This window comes from Macrotis lagotis, chromosome 6 (assembly GCF_037893015.1).
Source record: "Macrotis lagotis isolate mMagLag1 chromosome 6, bilby.v1.9.chrom.fasta, whole genome shotgun sequence".
NCBI classification, from domain to species: Eukaryota; Metazoa; Chordata; class Mammalia; order Peramelemorphia; family Peramelidae; genus Macrotis; species Macrotis lagotis.
In genome coordinates, this window is record NC_133663.1 from 178729037 (window position 1) to 178744652 (window position 15616).

At 32.1% G+C, this 15616-nt stretch overlaps 1 protein-coding gene across 1 annotated transcript in view; it reads left to right on the top strand.

The window, feature by feature from the left end:
- MYO16 (myosin XVI) overlaps window positions 1–15616 on the top strand; it is an 851952-nt gene that overhangs the window by 341860 nt on the left and 494476 nt on the right. Inside the window, exons 12-13 of the mRNA XM_074192022.1 lie at window positions 7374–7439; window positions 11415–11542. Coding sequence (XP_074048123.1) covers window positions 7374–7439; window positions 11415–11542 — 194 coding nt within the window. The remainder of the gene's footprint in view (window positions 1–7373; window positions 7440–11414; window positions 11543–15616) is intronic.

Here is a 15616-nt window from a genome sequence, read left to right on the forward strand (position 1 = left end):
TGTTGTAGTTCTTTCATCTTTCTGGTTAACTTGATCTATTCAAAACTGCATAGATTAGGAATTTTCAAAAGGTAAAGACATTTTATTCCAAAAAGATATGAATGACACTTAAGTTACCATAATTATATGGTATATACCATAATTATATGGTAACATTTAAGTTGCCATAATCATATAGGGAAACTTCTGAATATCTACATTATTGGTTCTTCAATTCTGTTTGTAAAAGAGTTTTGAAGACTATGTTTAGTGCCATTTTTTTTCAGAATTACAAGGTTCAAAGTAGAAACTCTCTGCCCAGAACCATATGAACAGATCTGAGTCTATGTACATTATTACAGAATTTGAAAATATGCAATAATTCTATGGAAATAATTATTTTGACAATTTAAAACTTTTATTGCTATAAATAATTAGTAAATGTCTTGTCTCTTATCTATTTCTGCTTGGGGAGCTCTGGATATTCAAACTAAGGAATGAGTTTACTTGGGAATGAAAATTTTCCTTATATTTTGAAGAAATTTCATTATATTGGAAATTGAAGTGAATATAAGTAATTTATATCCAGATATGATAGCAGGAATCATGAATAAGATTTTGATTAAAAATTACATGGAAATTTTGATTGTTTGTTTAAATCTTATCATTTTCATATGTATTTTTTCAATGCTTGATAATTCAGACACCTGGGAAAAATAACTAATTTGAGTATGAGCATGTAGATACTTATGGGTCTGTGTGTTGGGGGTGGGGTGCATTTTAACAGAGTCAAGTGCAGATAATTTCTTTAGTGAGGTTAGTCTGCAAATCTCTGAATTCCTTTTGATCACTTCACTTTTTTTCCTAATTTACTAAGAAGTTGATTAGATCATTGTCATGTAAATGTAAAGCATGCAAATCTATTTGGGATTAATAAATTATCATCTTCCCAGTATTTAGGAAAATGTATCATAGCAACCCAAATCCTACAATAAAGTTTTTGCTAGTGTGACTGTATTTGAAATTAAGTATTTCTAAATTGAATAGAATTTAAGGTAAAGATTTGGCAAATCTAGGTGAATCATCCTGGATTTGGATTTTATTGTATTTAAGCTTGAAATTTTTAATCTCATTGTGGGAACTGGGCCAAAAATGCTGACGTTGTAGCTGTTTATCTTGTTTTGGTTTTCAGTCCAATTGTCCTATTATATTCCTTAAGGATTTGTTAAGTAACTACTATGTGCCAAACACCTTAAGAGAATGATTTATCTTCAGCATTCCCTCATAACTAAAGCTATCCAATGATTATTCTCATTGAGAAAGAGAATTGGAATCTGAATAGTTTCTTCCCTTTGAAATCCCTTCAAGTATTTGTATGATTTTGATCTTCAATCCAAAAGCTGGAGGAACCACTCAGATTAGCAGCAGAGTGGGCTAATTCATTTTTTAAAATAGATTTTCACGTCTTTCATGTATGAGAAAAAAATAGAAAGCCACTTAACCCCATTGTCTTGCAAAAAAAAAAGGAGTATATATTTTTTCTTCTAAGACAATTCTGAATACTCAAAACTTTGTAGCTTAATGTCAGCTTAAAATGTAAGTAAATTGGAGTCCTGTGACTTACCTATTAATCAGAAACCTCCAGTCTAATGAAATCTTTAAAAATGTTTAAATCTTTCAGTCTTACATTTTATAAAAAGAATATTTTCTTACATGACTATCTCATATGAGTCAAGGATCATTATAGACAATACTGTCTTCTTCAGGGGCACTGTCATCATTTTCATCATATTTAATAAAAAATAATTAAACAAAGTTTGAGATTTTTTATAGTCTATCTTCTTCACAGATGTTATGATGGAGAATATCTAACAAATTATCTTGTCCAGTCCTCTATTTCACAGTTAAGGAAATTGCAGACCAAAGAAGTGATGAACTTGTCCAATGTAAATAGGTGGCATTAGCAGATACTAGATTTGTTGCTAGAGGTAGCAATCTTTCCTTCTCAGAAAGTTGAAGGTCTTCTAGACACTTCTGAGAACTTTAACTGTCTCTTGACATTCTGACTTCATTTCTCCATTCTGGATTTGGAGAGGAGCCAACTACCACTCTGTCACTGTTAGCAATGCTAAAATAAGGACTTCTTTCTTTTGTCTCTCATTTCATTTCCCTTCATCTTTTCTTGAGCATTCATCTTTCCATTTGTGAACTCATATATATTTTGTTCCCAGAACTTATTCTTTCTTTCTTAAAAGAAATATTCTAACAAATTACAGAGGATATATGGTAGAAGATAGGACAATGCAAGGGATCTGAGAACATCCTGGTATTGATATATGGATCTCATTTATGGAACTTATTCTTCTAAAAGAAAGCTATGTCACCTTGATAAAATGGAACCTTCTTTTATTTGGATACCAAGAAACTGGACTGAAATCCCTGGCTAAATCACTTATTACCTGTGAGACTACTTCCAATTTATTTAGTTTATTGGCATTAGATTATTCAACTGTAAAATAAAGAAGTTGTACTGCCTCTAAAATTGTATTTCTTAATTTGTGATCCAGAGTTCACTTAAGGGATCCATGGATAGATCTCCAAAAGCTCATGAATTTGGATGGAAAAAATACATTTTAATATAACTGGTTTCCTTTGCAAACTTCAGTATTTTGTCTTATGCATTTAGGAATATTATTCTGAGAAAGGATTTACATGATTTATAAGATTCCCGAAGAGGGTCATAACCCAGAAAAAAGTTGAGTAGAGATCTAAAATCTCTCCTAACTCCAAATCTAAGTTCTTTTGATCAGATGATGTTCTTTCATGAAAGGTTGGTTGGTTGGTTCTTGTCTGTTATCAAAGAAGACCAAAATGACATCATTATGTGAGAGACAAGTTTACAGTATGTCCAACTGTGACTGATCAGACCTATGCAACTTCAGGTTGCTCTACCACAGATCAAGCAGAAATAGTTGTTGTGAACCACTGGGGTGGTTACACTAAACTTAAAACTCTCACGTTTCCTTTGAGCTGTTTCAATTCAGCCTTGCTCATGGAGCCCTCTAAGGAGCGCATGCCATGTGGGTGGTCCTGTGCCAGTGTCTCCCATGCTGCACAATCCATTCCAAAGTTCTTAAGAGAGACCTTCAGTGTCCCTGCATCACTTCTTCTGACACTCACCCCCACCCCCATGAGTGCTGTCCTGTTAGCTCACCATAAAATAGTGTTTTTAGCAAGCATATATTTGACATTCTCACAACATGACCAACACTGTTGTAATTGTACTCTTTATAGTGACATTTGAATGCTTGACAATTTAGCTCAAGAAAGGACCTCGCTTTTGGGGTGTCTTATCCTGTCAGGTGATCTTCAGGATCTAAGATAATTTAAATGGAAGCAATTCAGTTTCCTAGCAAATCCAGGACAATCTGTTCCTTTTATTTTTATAAAGATGGACAATGAAGGAATCCTTGAACTCTTGAGGGATAACCTCCTCATGCCACATAATCTGAAAAATTCAGTCAATATTTATATGAGTGATGCCCCCCCCAGCTTGTAAATATCGACTGAAATAGAATCAGCACCAGGTTCTTTTTCAAAAGAAAGGGTTCAAACCTCTTCTTCAGTTGGAACTATTTGCATACTATTGCTCTTTATCATGAAGAGGATTACAGGTAGGCTCTGAAGATTAGAAATGGATCCTGGATCTTCTGATTAGCAATTAGATGACATTGACCCAATCACTTAATATCTCTGAAGATTAGTTTCTTTAACGTTTTTCTTGCTTCACAGCACTATCTCAAAGTTTAAATTTTTTTAAAAAAATGAGTATTCATCTTCAGTATACCAGTGCTTTGAAGAATCTACTGTATCATTGATGTATCCTTTCACCAAAGCAGATTGCAATATTTCTATATTTCTAATTTTGTGTCATCTGTCTTATCATAAACACTCCTTAGGCAAGTCACTTTAGCCCACTTGAGGTCTTTGTATGGCACATCACATGTACAGGAGAATAATTGCAACACTTGGACACTTGGACTGTCTATGTCTCACTTGTGATATAGGTTTCCATTTTGTTCAAGTCATATATGTCCTGGTAAATGTCTTTTAGGACACTTTGTAGCCAAGACATCAATAGTGGTATATTACAGACTATATTACCTTTGGAATATGACTTTTAGGATTCCTAAAGTTTTTAATGTTTTTGATGTAATGGTCCTCTATGGTTTGGAATCCTATAGTATTCCTCAGATAATACTGATTATTCAATAGTAACTTGAAGCAAAACACAATGTAGGATCCATTAATCAGGCAACAAGAATTTGCTTGTTCCTTAGTATAACTTATATTCCAGATATTGTTCTAGGCATCATCAATAATAAGACATATTTCTATAAGAAATATATTCAAAATAAATACTAGTTATTTTTAAGAGGTCATGGGGGGGGCTAGGTGGCTCAGTGGAGTCAGGAGTGCCTGAGTTCAAATCTGATCTGCGACACTTAAGAATTACCTAGCTGTGTGGCCTTGGGCAAGACACTTAACTCCATTGTCTTGCAAAAAACCTAGAAAAAAACAAAAACAAAAAAAAAGAGGTCATAGAAACAATTGGAAAGGCAATCTTGAAAGGAGTCAAAAAGCATGTGATTGCTGAGCTAATTTTGAAAAGTAGGACCATTAAAAATTGTTTAATTTCCCAAATGTTATCCAGCTAATGTTTATTCTGTTTTGAATCCCTAACTTTTGTCCATCTGCAATGACTTCCCAGGAAGTATTTAATGTTCTTATTTATGTTTTTTTCCCAGTGCAGATGGGCAGTTATCTGTCAAGTGTTTTTGGTTTTCATTGAGGGGGCTTTGTAGTGTTTCATTGCTTGCTACAATTAACATGATGTTGTTATAAAAAGGAATATCTAGAGAACATCATCATCATCATCATTATAGAAACTCTTGTATTTGTAGTTAATGTACATTTATTAATTAGAAAATAATCTTATTTATTTTCTTTTAAAACTTGTGAAGCAGCAAAATGAGTACTAACTCAGATCTGAATTTAAATTCATGTTTGAGAAAGTCATTTAAGTTTCCTAAGGTTTCACTTTCCTCATCTGTAAAATTAGGAGTCTGCACTATGTGGCCCCTATGGTACATTACAACTCTAAGATATATGATACCATGATTCTGTGATTTTAATATACTTGGGAAAAGCTAGTGGTTACTAACTCAAAGTCTTCTTCTATCTTAAGTAAGCAAACAAGAATATCTTAAATTATCTGCATTTAGATTAGCAGTTTGGTCAGAACAGATTGAGAAGATATAATCTATAAAAAAAATCACCAGTAAAAGTCATCTTTTCATCATAAATATGTCTCATGAATGATATATAAATTTTTAATATGAAGATAAAGAAAGAAAGAAAAAATCTAATTTTCCCCAGATTTTTCCTAAATACATTTATGTTACACATTGGAGAAGTATCTTAAATCAGTTCTATTGATACATTTTCTACATGAAAAGTGCTAAAATCCAAGGAATTTAGATTACTCTCCCAATATTGAATGCCTTCCTTTTAGGAAAGTATGCTGACATGGAACAAGATGTAGGACATAAGGATGAAAAAATTCTATTTAGTCCAATATATAGCTCCAAGAAAAAGATAGTAAACTATATTGTATTAAGCTAAATGGCTTAGGATAACCAAATTCAAAGGTCTTCAATAGAAATAAGACCTTCAGCATCATAGATCTTGAACTGAAAGGGCTGTAATTTTATAGCTTCTTAACTGAAGCTGAGAGAGAGAGAGACTATTTGACATGGATAAAATCATTCCATTTGTCTATTTTAAAATTGGGGAAGTTATCACAAAGACAGGAGGTATTGATGATGATGAAGTGATATCTTGGTCTTTCCTTTCCCTGATTCTACTCTATTGTATTAGATAAATGATAGACATATCTTGTCTATATTTTGCTATATCAACAATAACCAAAATCCACCTAGTCAGTGAATGCCTGAGCAGAAACTGTAATCCAAGTGTTCTGACATTTAATTCTATTTCTCTTCTAATAGCAACATGTTGCCTAAATATATAAATTTTCTGACTAAGTTATAAGCTAAAGTTCTTATACATATGAAACAAATGTGATATACACTATAGTATGACTTCATTACAAAATAGTACTAGAATTATGAATTGGAATTTGAAATAATATTTCTATAAAATCCAAGGGGAAAATTCTATTTATCCTTAACAAAGACAATGGCTATATTATAGATTGAGATATTAACACATAGAGCAAAAAAATTGTTGAGAAGGCAGCAAAAACTGAGACTAAAGGACATCTGTTCTTAGTTGCAAATCTAATTCTAAGCTTAGTGATAATCCAAAAAAAAGGTGTTGATTACTTCCCCTAAAATTTATTCCAAATTCAAGAAAATTTTCAATTCAACAAATATTTTTTGAGTTCTTGCCAGGGACTGGCCTAGATAAAAATGAAGCAGTCCCTTGCCTATAAAGAATTTAAATTCCACTAGGGAAACAGAATGTACATACATAAACATATGCAAAATGCAAATAGATTAAAGGCAGAGTAATTTTAGTGATCAAAACAGGGGAGAACACTAACAGCTGGGCTGATCAGAAAAGGCCTGCCTTATGGTTTTTGCTTTGAAAGAAATTAGGCATCGGCAGCTTGCTGGCACAGTGGGTAGAACACCAGCCCTGGAGTCAGGAGAAAGTGAGTTCAAATTTGGCCTCAGACACTTAATAGTTACTTAGGTGTTTGACCTTGAGCAAGTCACTTAACCCCAATGCCTTGTCACAAAAAAAAATTAAAGAGATTAGATAGAGGTGAGGGTGGAAAAGTGACTGCAGAGATAGAAAACTTTGAAAGCAAAAACATGGGTGTGGGAGATGTGATACAGAGAAAAATATATTATTTATACAATCAGAGATTTTAGATTAAAAGCTCACCTCTCCATAGTTCCTACCTATTTGACCTTGGGCAAGTCACTTATCTTCCTTGAGCCTCAATTTCCTCATCTCTAAAATGAAAGGGTCTGATAGGACTTCCAATGATGTACTTTTATATCTCTGATCCTTTGAATGATTTTAGAGGTAACAACAAGAATATCAGTTTAGTCAGAACAGAAAAAAATAATATGATATAGGACAGACAGGGCTGCTAGGTGGTGTAGTGGATAAAGCACAGGCCTTGAGTCAAGGTCAAGGTCAAGAGTACTTGGGTTCAATCTGGTCTCAGACACTTAATAATTACCTAGCTATGTGGCCTTGGGCAAGCCACTTAACCCCGTTTGCCTTGCAAAAACATAAAAAAAAAAAGAACTACTCAGTTCATGATATTTAAGGGGTTTTTTTCTCCTTTCTAACAGACTTATATTGGGGACATACTTCTGCTTGTCAATCCATTTAAAGAACTTCCAATTTATTCCAATATGGTGAGTATTCATTTTACACTGATATTAATCGTGATTCATTTCCATTAAACATATCTAATTTTATTACATGATTAGATAAGAACAAAAAGTAACCAATTCGCATTTATCAGAGAATCACTTTGGGAATCTGCATTCATGAACTCATTCATGAATAAATAAAAAAATAGCAAATATTTACTATGTGGTAAGCACTGTTCTATATATTATAGCTACAAGTACAGAACTTCAAAGGTACTACTTCAACTTCAGGAATTTAAATTCTTAATTAAATTTTCTTCCTCTTGAAATATTTTGTGCTTTGGACCTTTTCCCCTTGTATTATCCTGTTGCTCACTAACTGACTCTTCCCCTGTGGTTGAACTACAAAAACAGTTCATCCTCAGTCTATCATGGAAAATGTATATTTCACCAGTCTGGTTTCCTGACCAAAGAAGCTTCTGAAAGTACAGGAATAGGCCAGGTACAGTCACACCCCTGACTCCCTGCCCTAGTGTTCTCAATTTTTCAATTCTTTGGCTAAGTTGAATCAAAGAGCAATACCTTTTGTGAAGCTGAAAGAGAGAAAGGTAAGTGTTTTGAACAGTGTTTTATCCCCTTGAGATTCCCTAATGTAGGGGTCACCATAAGAAGGTTGCAGGCCCCACTATCCCGCCTATATCATTCCCCCCTCCTCAGATAACTGGACTGAATTACTTTTCCTCACTTATATCCATCAGACTGTGGTGCAGTGATGGTAGTAACTTTTGAGTTTCTGCAATAGAAGAAAAATCCTGGAGTGAATGCCAGTCCAAGCCTGTGAATTCTTTAGAAATTGGCATGTTCTACTGTTAATAGATAAGACTGCTGCCTTCTTATGCTTCTTTCTTTATCTTTTCTTTCTTTGTTTGTTTCTTCCTATGGATTCAGCTGTAACTGTTGTGTCTCTCTAGAATTTTACAACCTTTTTTTTTTAGTAGAGATTAGGAAAAAAAATCTGGATATCAGCTTGTTGATCACATGACCCAGAAGTCTCAAGGAACTTCTATTCTAATTGGGGATAAAACATACAGAGTAGAGTAGTGAAAGAGGTAGAAGGAGAGACAACGGAGTAGACATTTTTTAAATGGTTAGTCTTTGATGAAAAATTTTCAAGATGCTGAGTATGGTTATAAATGTCAAAATCCACAGAAAAGTAAAGGGAAACATAAAATGTCTTTATAGGATCAATAGGTGATAATTTCATGTCTTTCTCTTTTAGACTTATATAGAATATGGACAAATAGCACTGGCTGTGAAATTTGAGAAATAATTTGTTAATATTTTGAATATTAGTGTAGTCTTTCATGACTGTCAAATTATGTCAAATTTTATGACTGTCAGGTTAATTTATAAAACAGATTATGTAACCTTTTTTTCTATTAGAATCTAGCTGCCTTGAGGAGAAAGTTTTTTTCTGTCTTTTGTTCTTTGTATTCTAGAATTTAGCAGTGTTTAACACAAACTCAATGCCTATTCATTTAGTCTTGATGAAGTAAGAGATCTTTTAAAAACTCTAAATGAAACAGTGTTTTCCTTCTGCTCTCATATTCTATTAGTGTGTTGACTTCCTGTTGACTTCTGTTAATGTTGCTATTCCTTAATGCTCAATTGGACCTATTCTCTTATTATTTCCACTTTTTTCTTTGCTTAGAATATGCTGTATCATAGGAACATATGTATATAAATTATATGATTCCAAGGAAGAATATCTTTCTTTTTATATTTTATTGTTTTTTCAGATTTTTGCAAGGCATTGGGGTTAAGTGGCTTGCCCAAGGCCATGCAGCTAAGTAATTATTATTAAGTGTCTGAGGCCGGATTTGAACTCAGGTACTCCTGACTCTAGGGCAGGTGCTCTATCCACTGCACCACCTAGCTGCCCCAAGAATAACTTTCAAAAAGGAGATTGTTATTCTTTCTAAATCAAATAAATCTTTAGTGAATGTTTCCCTTTTTGAGTGAAACTTCCATTGTAGATTCTATTTTAATCTTTTTTCCTCATAGTCACTCAAATACATGTAATGATATCTATCAAAAACCAAGCAAAATGGCTTCTCTGAATTTTGCAGGCCTGCCATAAGAACATACCCCAAGAGTAAAAAAATCCTTGGTAAAGTGTTTAAAATTAATGAAATTAAATTTACCAATTAGTTTGAATTTAATAAAGTTAATAAAATAAGTAGTTTTGGGGAAGGGTGAGATGGTGCAGTAGATAGAGCACCAACCCTGGATTCAGGAGGAGCTGAGTTCCAACCCAACCTCAGACAATTGACACTTACTAGCTATGAGACCTTGGACTTAATCTCGTTACCCCACAAAAAAAAATAATAAGTATAGTCTTTAAAAGTTTTCATTAGTTTTATTGAGCAAGTCACTGTTTTAATTCAGTACATGTATTTTCAATTGAGATTAATTAAATCTCCCTTAAGAATTTCTCTGAACTGAGATAATTTGCATTTGACAGTTCTACAAGATTTCTCCACCTAAGGTATCAAGCAGATAATCTATTTTAACGTAATATGAGTTCATGTTATAACGCCAGAAATATAGTATCCATTTGATTGCATTGTAATTACACATAGCCAAAACTTTCAAGACTATTGAATTCGTGTAGACATGATTAGTAAGAGATTTATGGGGAAAAAAAATCATAAGCAGATTTGGTGCTGAACTTGTTGTCATGAAAAGGCTTGATTTATTATTGTGCCACATATAATACACTTCAAGTCTTAAGAAAAAATCTTTGTCGGAAATGGACATATTCCTAAGCACAGAATGAATAGAAAAGTAATTGTATTTTCTTGTAGCCTGATACATACTGCTGAGGCCCCCTTGTGTTTGAATTTATATTTCACATTAATTGAAGTCTTGCATTTTATGAATTAATCAGGAGCTTAGACTTTTTAAAAGTGGTTTTAAGTGATTTTTAAAATGAAAGTAAAAAAGTAAAGTAAGTTGCATTGTTAGTAATCCATATCATAAAAATTCTAGCACTATCTAGAATTTTTTGCCTAAGAATTGGGGGAACTCAAATTATAATCAGCTCTATGTCTCACTTTCCATCTCAGAAATCCCACTCCAAATGCTCCTGCAGATATTGAATATTAGATATCATACAGTAAATAATTAACCAACCTTCTGCTTATTTAGTATAATTTCTTACACAAAGGGAAACTGCATTACTGTGTTTTAAAGGAGAGAGAAAACACAACTTGTGAATGAATTAAAAGGCAAACACAATTCTATGGTTTTAATATATATATATATGTGTGTGTGTGTGTACATATATATTAGTTCATATCACTAGTAAGTATAAATTTGCATATATTTACTTATATTTAAAAGTACATCAATTAAGAAAATTCCAATTTAATGCTGTATTTCTCATTTTGAATGTTTACTATTCCAATAGTAAATTTAACATTTGCAAAATCTATAATTATAAAATGAATACATAAGAATTATCCACAATATAAGAAGCATTGGTAGCTTAAACAATAGAGGATCATCCTTGAATTAGGAAGAAATGTATTACAAGTACTGCCTCTTAACACATGCTAACTGTGTAACCCTAAGAAAGTAAAACATAATAGAGGTTTTACAAATGAATTCAATATGGAAACTATTTCTACTTTGGTAGACTCAAAATTAGGATGATATTTTTAGCCCATATTGAGTATGTCCATGATGTTAAAAGAGAATGTGCAAAATAAATACAAAGTAAATCTCAGAGTCAGGAAGATATGATTCTAATCCTATTTCTGGTTCATGGGTGCTGTTTGATTCTTCAATAGTAATTAAAGACTATAGGTTACAGAGAAAGTACCAATCTAATTGGCTAAAGGAATTTCCTTATTCAGGAATTTGCTGTATTAATGAAATTATGGGTCTGATTTACACCTGTTCAATATTCATTATTAGTAAAGAGTTCTGTCTCAGTGCCACATATTTTTTCAGGTCATGCAACTTTATTTGAGCAATACTGGAAGGTTGTGTTCCTCTTTGCCTCCACATATTTTTTCCTGTGCTGAGCGAGCTTACCACATGCTTTTCCAGGAGCAGAAACCTCAATGCTTCATCCTCAGGTATAGTGCCTTTTATCATTGTGTATAATACACCATCTGATACTTAACATTTTTTTTGCAAAGAACTTGGCATCTCCATTTTTATGACTAATTTCATTTGCTTCATCAACAATTGAAGTTGGAATGTAACTATATAAATAAATATTTTATATTTCCATCAACTGCTACTCATTTGCATTAGTTGAATATCCAGAAGAGCAAAATTTATCAACAATATAACAAAATTCAATAGTAACCTATTTCAATTTACAGATTTCAGAATCCTTTTCTTTAAGTCCCAAGAAACTGCAATTAATTGATGAATGAATGAATGAACCTAAATTCCATAAGATAAAATTTAGGAAATAAAATGACATAGTTTGTGTTTTCAAAATTATAATTTACTTTAAATAATGTTATATATTGGGGGCCTATTGTTTAGTCAAAAATTGAAATGTTTTGGGGGGTTTTTAAAGAAATTGATCAGTTTTTGTTATTCTGAGGACCTGTACTTTCATGCAGAGTGATGATTGCTTTGAATAAAATAGTTTTCTAAACATTTCTAAATAAGTAACCTCTAAAATATTTCATTTTAAGCTATACACCATTTTAATTTTGTTATTTTTTTATTCAATCATAGAATTTATATCTGAAAGAAATTTTAAATAATATTTGATCTAAGCTTCTCATTTTATATATAAGAAACCTGAGGCTCAATGAGGATTTGTTCAAAGTTGCAAAAGAATTCACTAGCAAAACCAGGGATGAAACTTAGATATTTTTATTTGAAATCAAATATTCTTACCACTACAAAGTACTTAAAACCACACGTAAGCATATTGTATTAAATTGTGATAGCAAAAAAAATTGCATCAAATTTATATATTTCAAAACTTTGGGATAAGGCATAGAATTATAGAATTTTAAATATCTAATTAGGGATGATTGGAATGTTGTAACATTAAAAATGAGCTCAGAAATATTTCTAGTGGCAAGCTAGAGGTGAAGGAATATTATGTATGGGCCAGAACACCTGATTAGATACTTTGCTCTGCCACTGACTAGCATTTTGATCTTGAGGAAATCCCTTGGCTTCCCTTTATACCTTCTGTAAAATGAACATGGTACTTGTTCTATTTCCCTCACAAGTTGATTATCTCAGTTTTGTCCCATGCTCATTTTTACAAGTAAATAGAGGTCAAGTGACTTCCCCAATATTATACAACTTGGAAGTGTCTAAAGTTAGATTTGAACTCGTCTTCTTGACTCCAAGTCTGACATTTTATCCTGCATTAAAATATACATGTTATTCTTTCTACCCAGAATAAACATTATTACCTTCACTTGCTCATGATTATGTTGATGCTGGTTAAAAACTAGAGAGAATACAGTGGATAGAATGCTGTATTTGGAGCCAAAAAGACTATTTTCAAATCTTTCCTCTAAGATTTACTATGTATATATATATATACATATATATAGATATACATATAAATAGACAGATAGATAGAGAGATATTTACTATATATATATGTGTGTGTGTGTGTGTGTGTGTGTGTGTGTGTGTGTTTCAAGTTGACAAGTTCTAACAAGTGCCATGATAACTCCAGGTAATTAATGAAACTTTTCAGAGCTGATCTGAATTGGTCAAAATCATTGAAACTTTCAATGTAAACACCAAAGTTGAAACATGATGTAATCTTCAAGCCATGCTATATATTCAGAAAGTTATCTGGGTAAAATTAAAAACATTTTCATAGTTCTTTTATCTTTATTCACATGAAACATTATCAAGATAGTGGAACAAATTAAAATTAAATCAACAAGCATTTATTAATTACTTACTATATGCCTGACATTGAGCTAAGCCCTTTTACAGATACTGTCTTATTTGACCTTCACAACTACCCTGAGATGTAAATGTTTTTATTATCTTCATTTTATTAATTTAAAAAAAAACTGAAGCAAAGATTAAGTGACTTGTCCAGGGTCACACAGTTAGCATGTATCTGAGGACAGATTTTAATTTGAGTCTTCTAGATTTTCAATCCAAATTTCAAATATTATATGTTTTTTAACTGATAATAATAATATAATTCCACAACTGGAAGAAAATAATGAGTCTTCTTATCCTAATCTTTCATTTAATTCTGTTTTTGTTCTGGTGGGGTTTGGGGGGGGGAGAATAAAGAGCATTTTTTATGATCAGACCAAGGACCAACATTATAAATGACTTACCAAAGTTTCAGACTAAGCTGAGTCTAGATCTCAAAGTCCCTCAAATCCAGTGTCAACATATTTTCCATTGTATCATTCTACTTCTAAAATAACATAAGTATTTCCATATCAAGTATAGATCCAATGCCTGGACAACTATTTGAGTAATAGTACTGCTTACAATAAGCTAATTTATCAAGGAAATCAATTTGTCCTAATAGGAATGAAGTCTTGGAACAATAGAGACATAATGGCAGAATAGCAAAAGGAAATATAGCAATCTTTCTCTCCAGTCCCCCCCCCAAAAAAAAAACAGATCTGGAGAATGTTTTAAAAAAAGCCTTCTTGGGGAATTTAAGTCATTTTTAAGCCTCAATTGGCAAAGAGAGAGAGTCAAAGAGGTCTGTAGATACTAGGAATAGTTTGGCTAGGAAAACAGTATGCTAGCTCCCAAGCACTACATCCAAGAGCAATAAAGTACCATACTTCAATTAAACACTTCAATCTTTTATATGGATGAGCAACTGAAGCTTGAGACAGTGCCCCACTTCCTCAAAGTGAACAGAGTCCAACTCTATCATAAAGTTTAAAATAAAAAAAGTCAAAATATTGTTTAAAGTCAAAAAAGCATGAAAACATCAAAAAAAACTTGACTATAAAAAGCTAAAATGGTGACAAGAAGATCAAAACACAAATTCAGAAGAAAAATATGAAAACATCTCCAAACCAAGAGCTTGGGATATTATCTTCAGGAAGGCAAAGAAGCTAGGATTACAAACAGGAATAACTTATCCATAAAAATTGAACCTATTCTTCAGGGAAAAAATGCACATTTAATAAATAAAAGACTTTCATGTATTCTTGATGAAAAGACCAGAGATGAATTTTAACAAATAACATTTAAACACAAAAAGAAACAATAGCTATTTACATTCACTCTGAGCAATCAGGACCCAAACAATGGCCCCATGCTCTTGAACTGAGACCTATTATTGACCAATCAATGAGAGGCATAATAATTTGGGTTTAAGGCATAGCCTGTAAAATCTAAGATATCTTAAGAGGTTTCAGTGATCCAATTTTACATGTCTTTGGGCAGAGCACTCTGAGAAAAGGGTCTATGTGGAAAGAGGGAGCCGAAAACAATTAGAAGTGGAGGGAAGAGATAGAAAAGTATAGAAAAATTATCTTACATATATGGACTATATAAGTGGAAGGCTTTAGAAATAATAAGGAAATGGATGTCACTTGAACCTCAATCTCATCTGAAGGAGAAAAATAATATGCACTCATAAAATTGAATAAATATTACATTTTATTCAACAGGAAAATAGAGGGAAAAGAGGAAAAATGAGAAGGCAGAATTAGAGGGAGAGTAGATTAAGGAAGATATTAGTCACTATAACCAAAGATATACAATAATATGTATAGTTCTTTTTTGAAATGACAGAGAATTAGAATCTGAAGAGGTGCTAATAAATTGGAGAATGAGTGAAAATGTTATGATTTTATATATATATATATATATATATATTCACACGTATATACACATATATATACATACATGTGTGTATACATGTATATGATAGAATACTAGGTTTTGAGAAATAATGAAGGGGATAATTTCAGAGAAAGATTTGTATGACTTGTATGAACTGATACAATGGTACAAAGAAAATAAGTATTCCAATGGCAACATTATTGCAAAGACAAAAAACTTTAAAATATTTAGCAACTCTGATCAGTATAATGACTATTAAAAATTGTAGAAGACTAATGAAGAAGCATACTATACCTAATTCTAAATTCAGAGTTAGATGTGATCAATATATAAATTTATCTTTACTTGGCTATATATGTTTCTAATAGAGAGTTTCT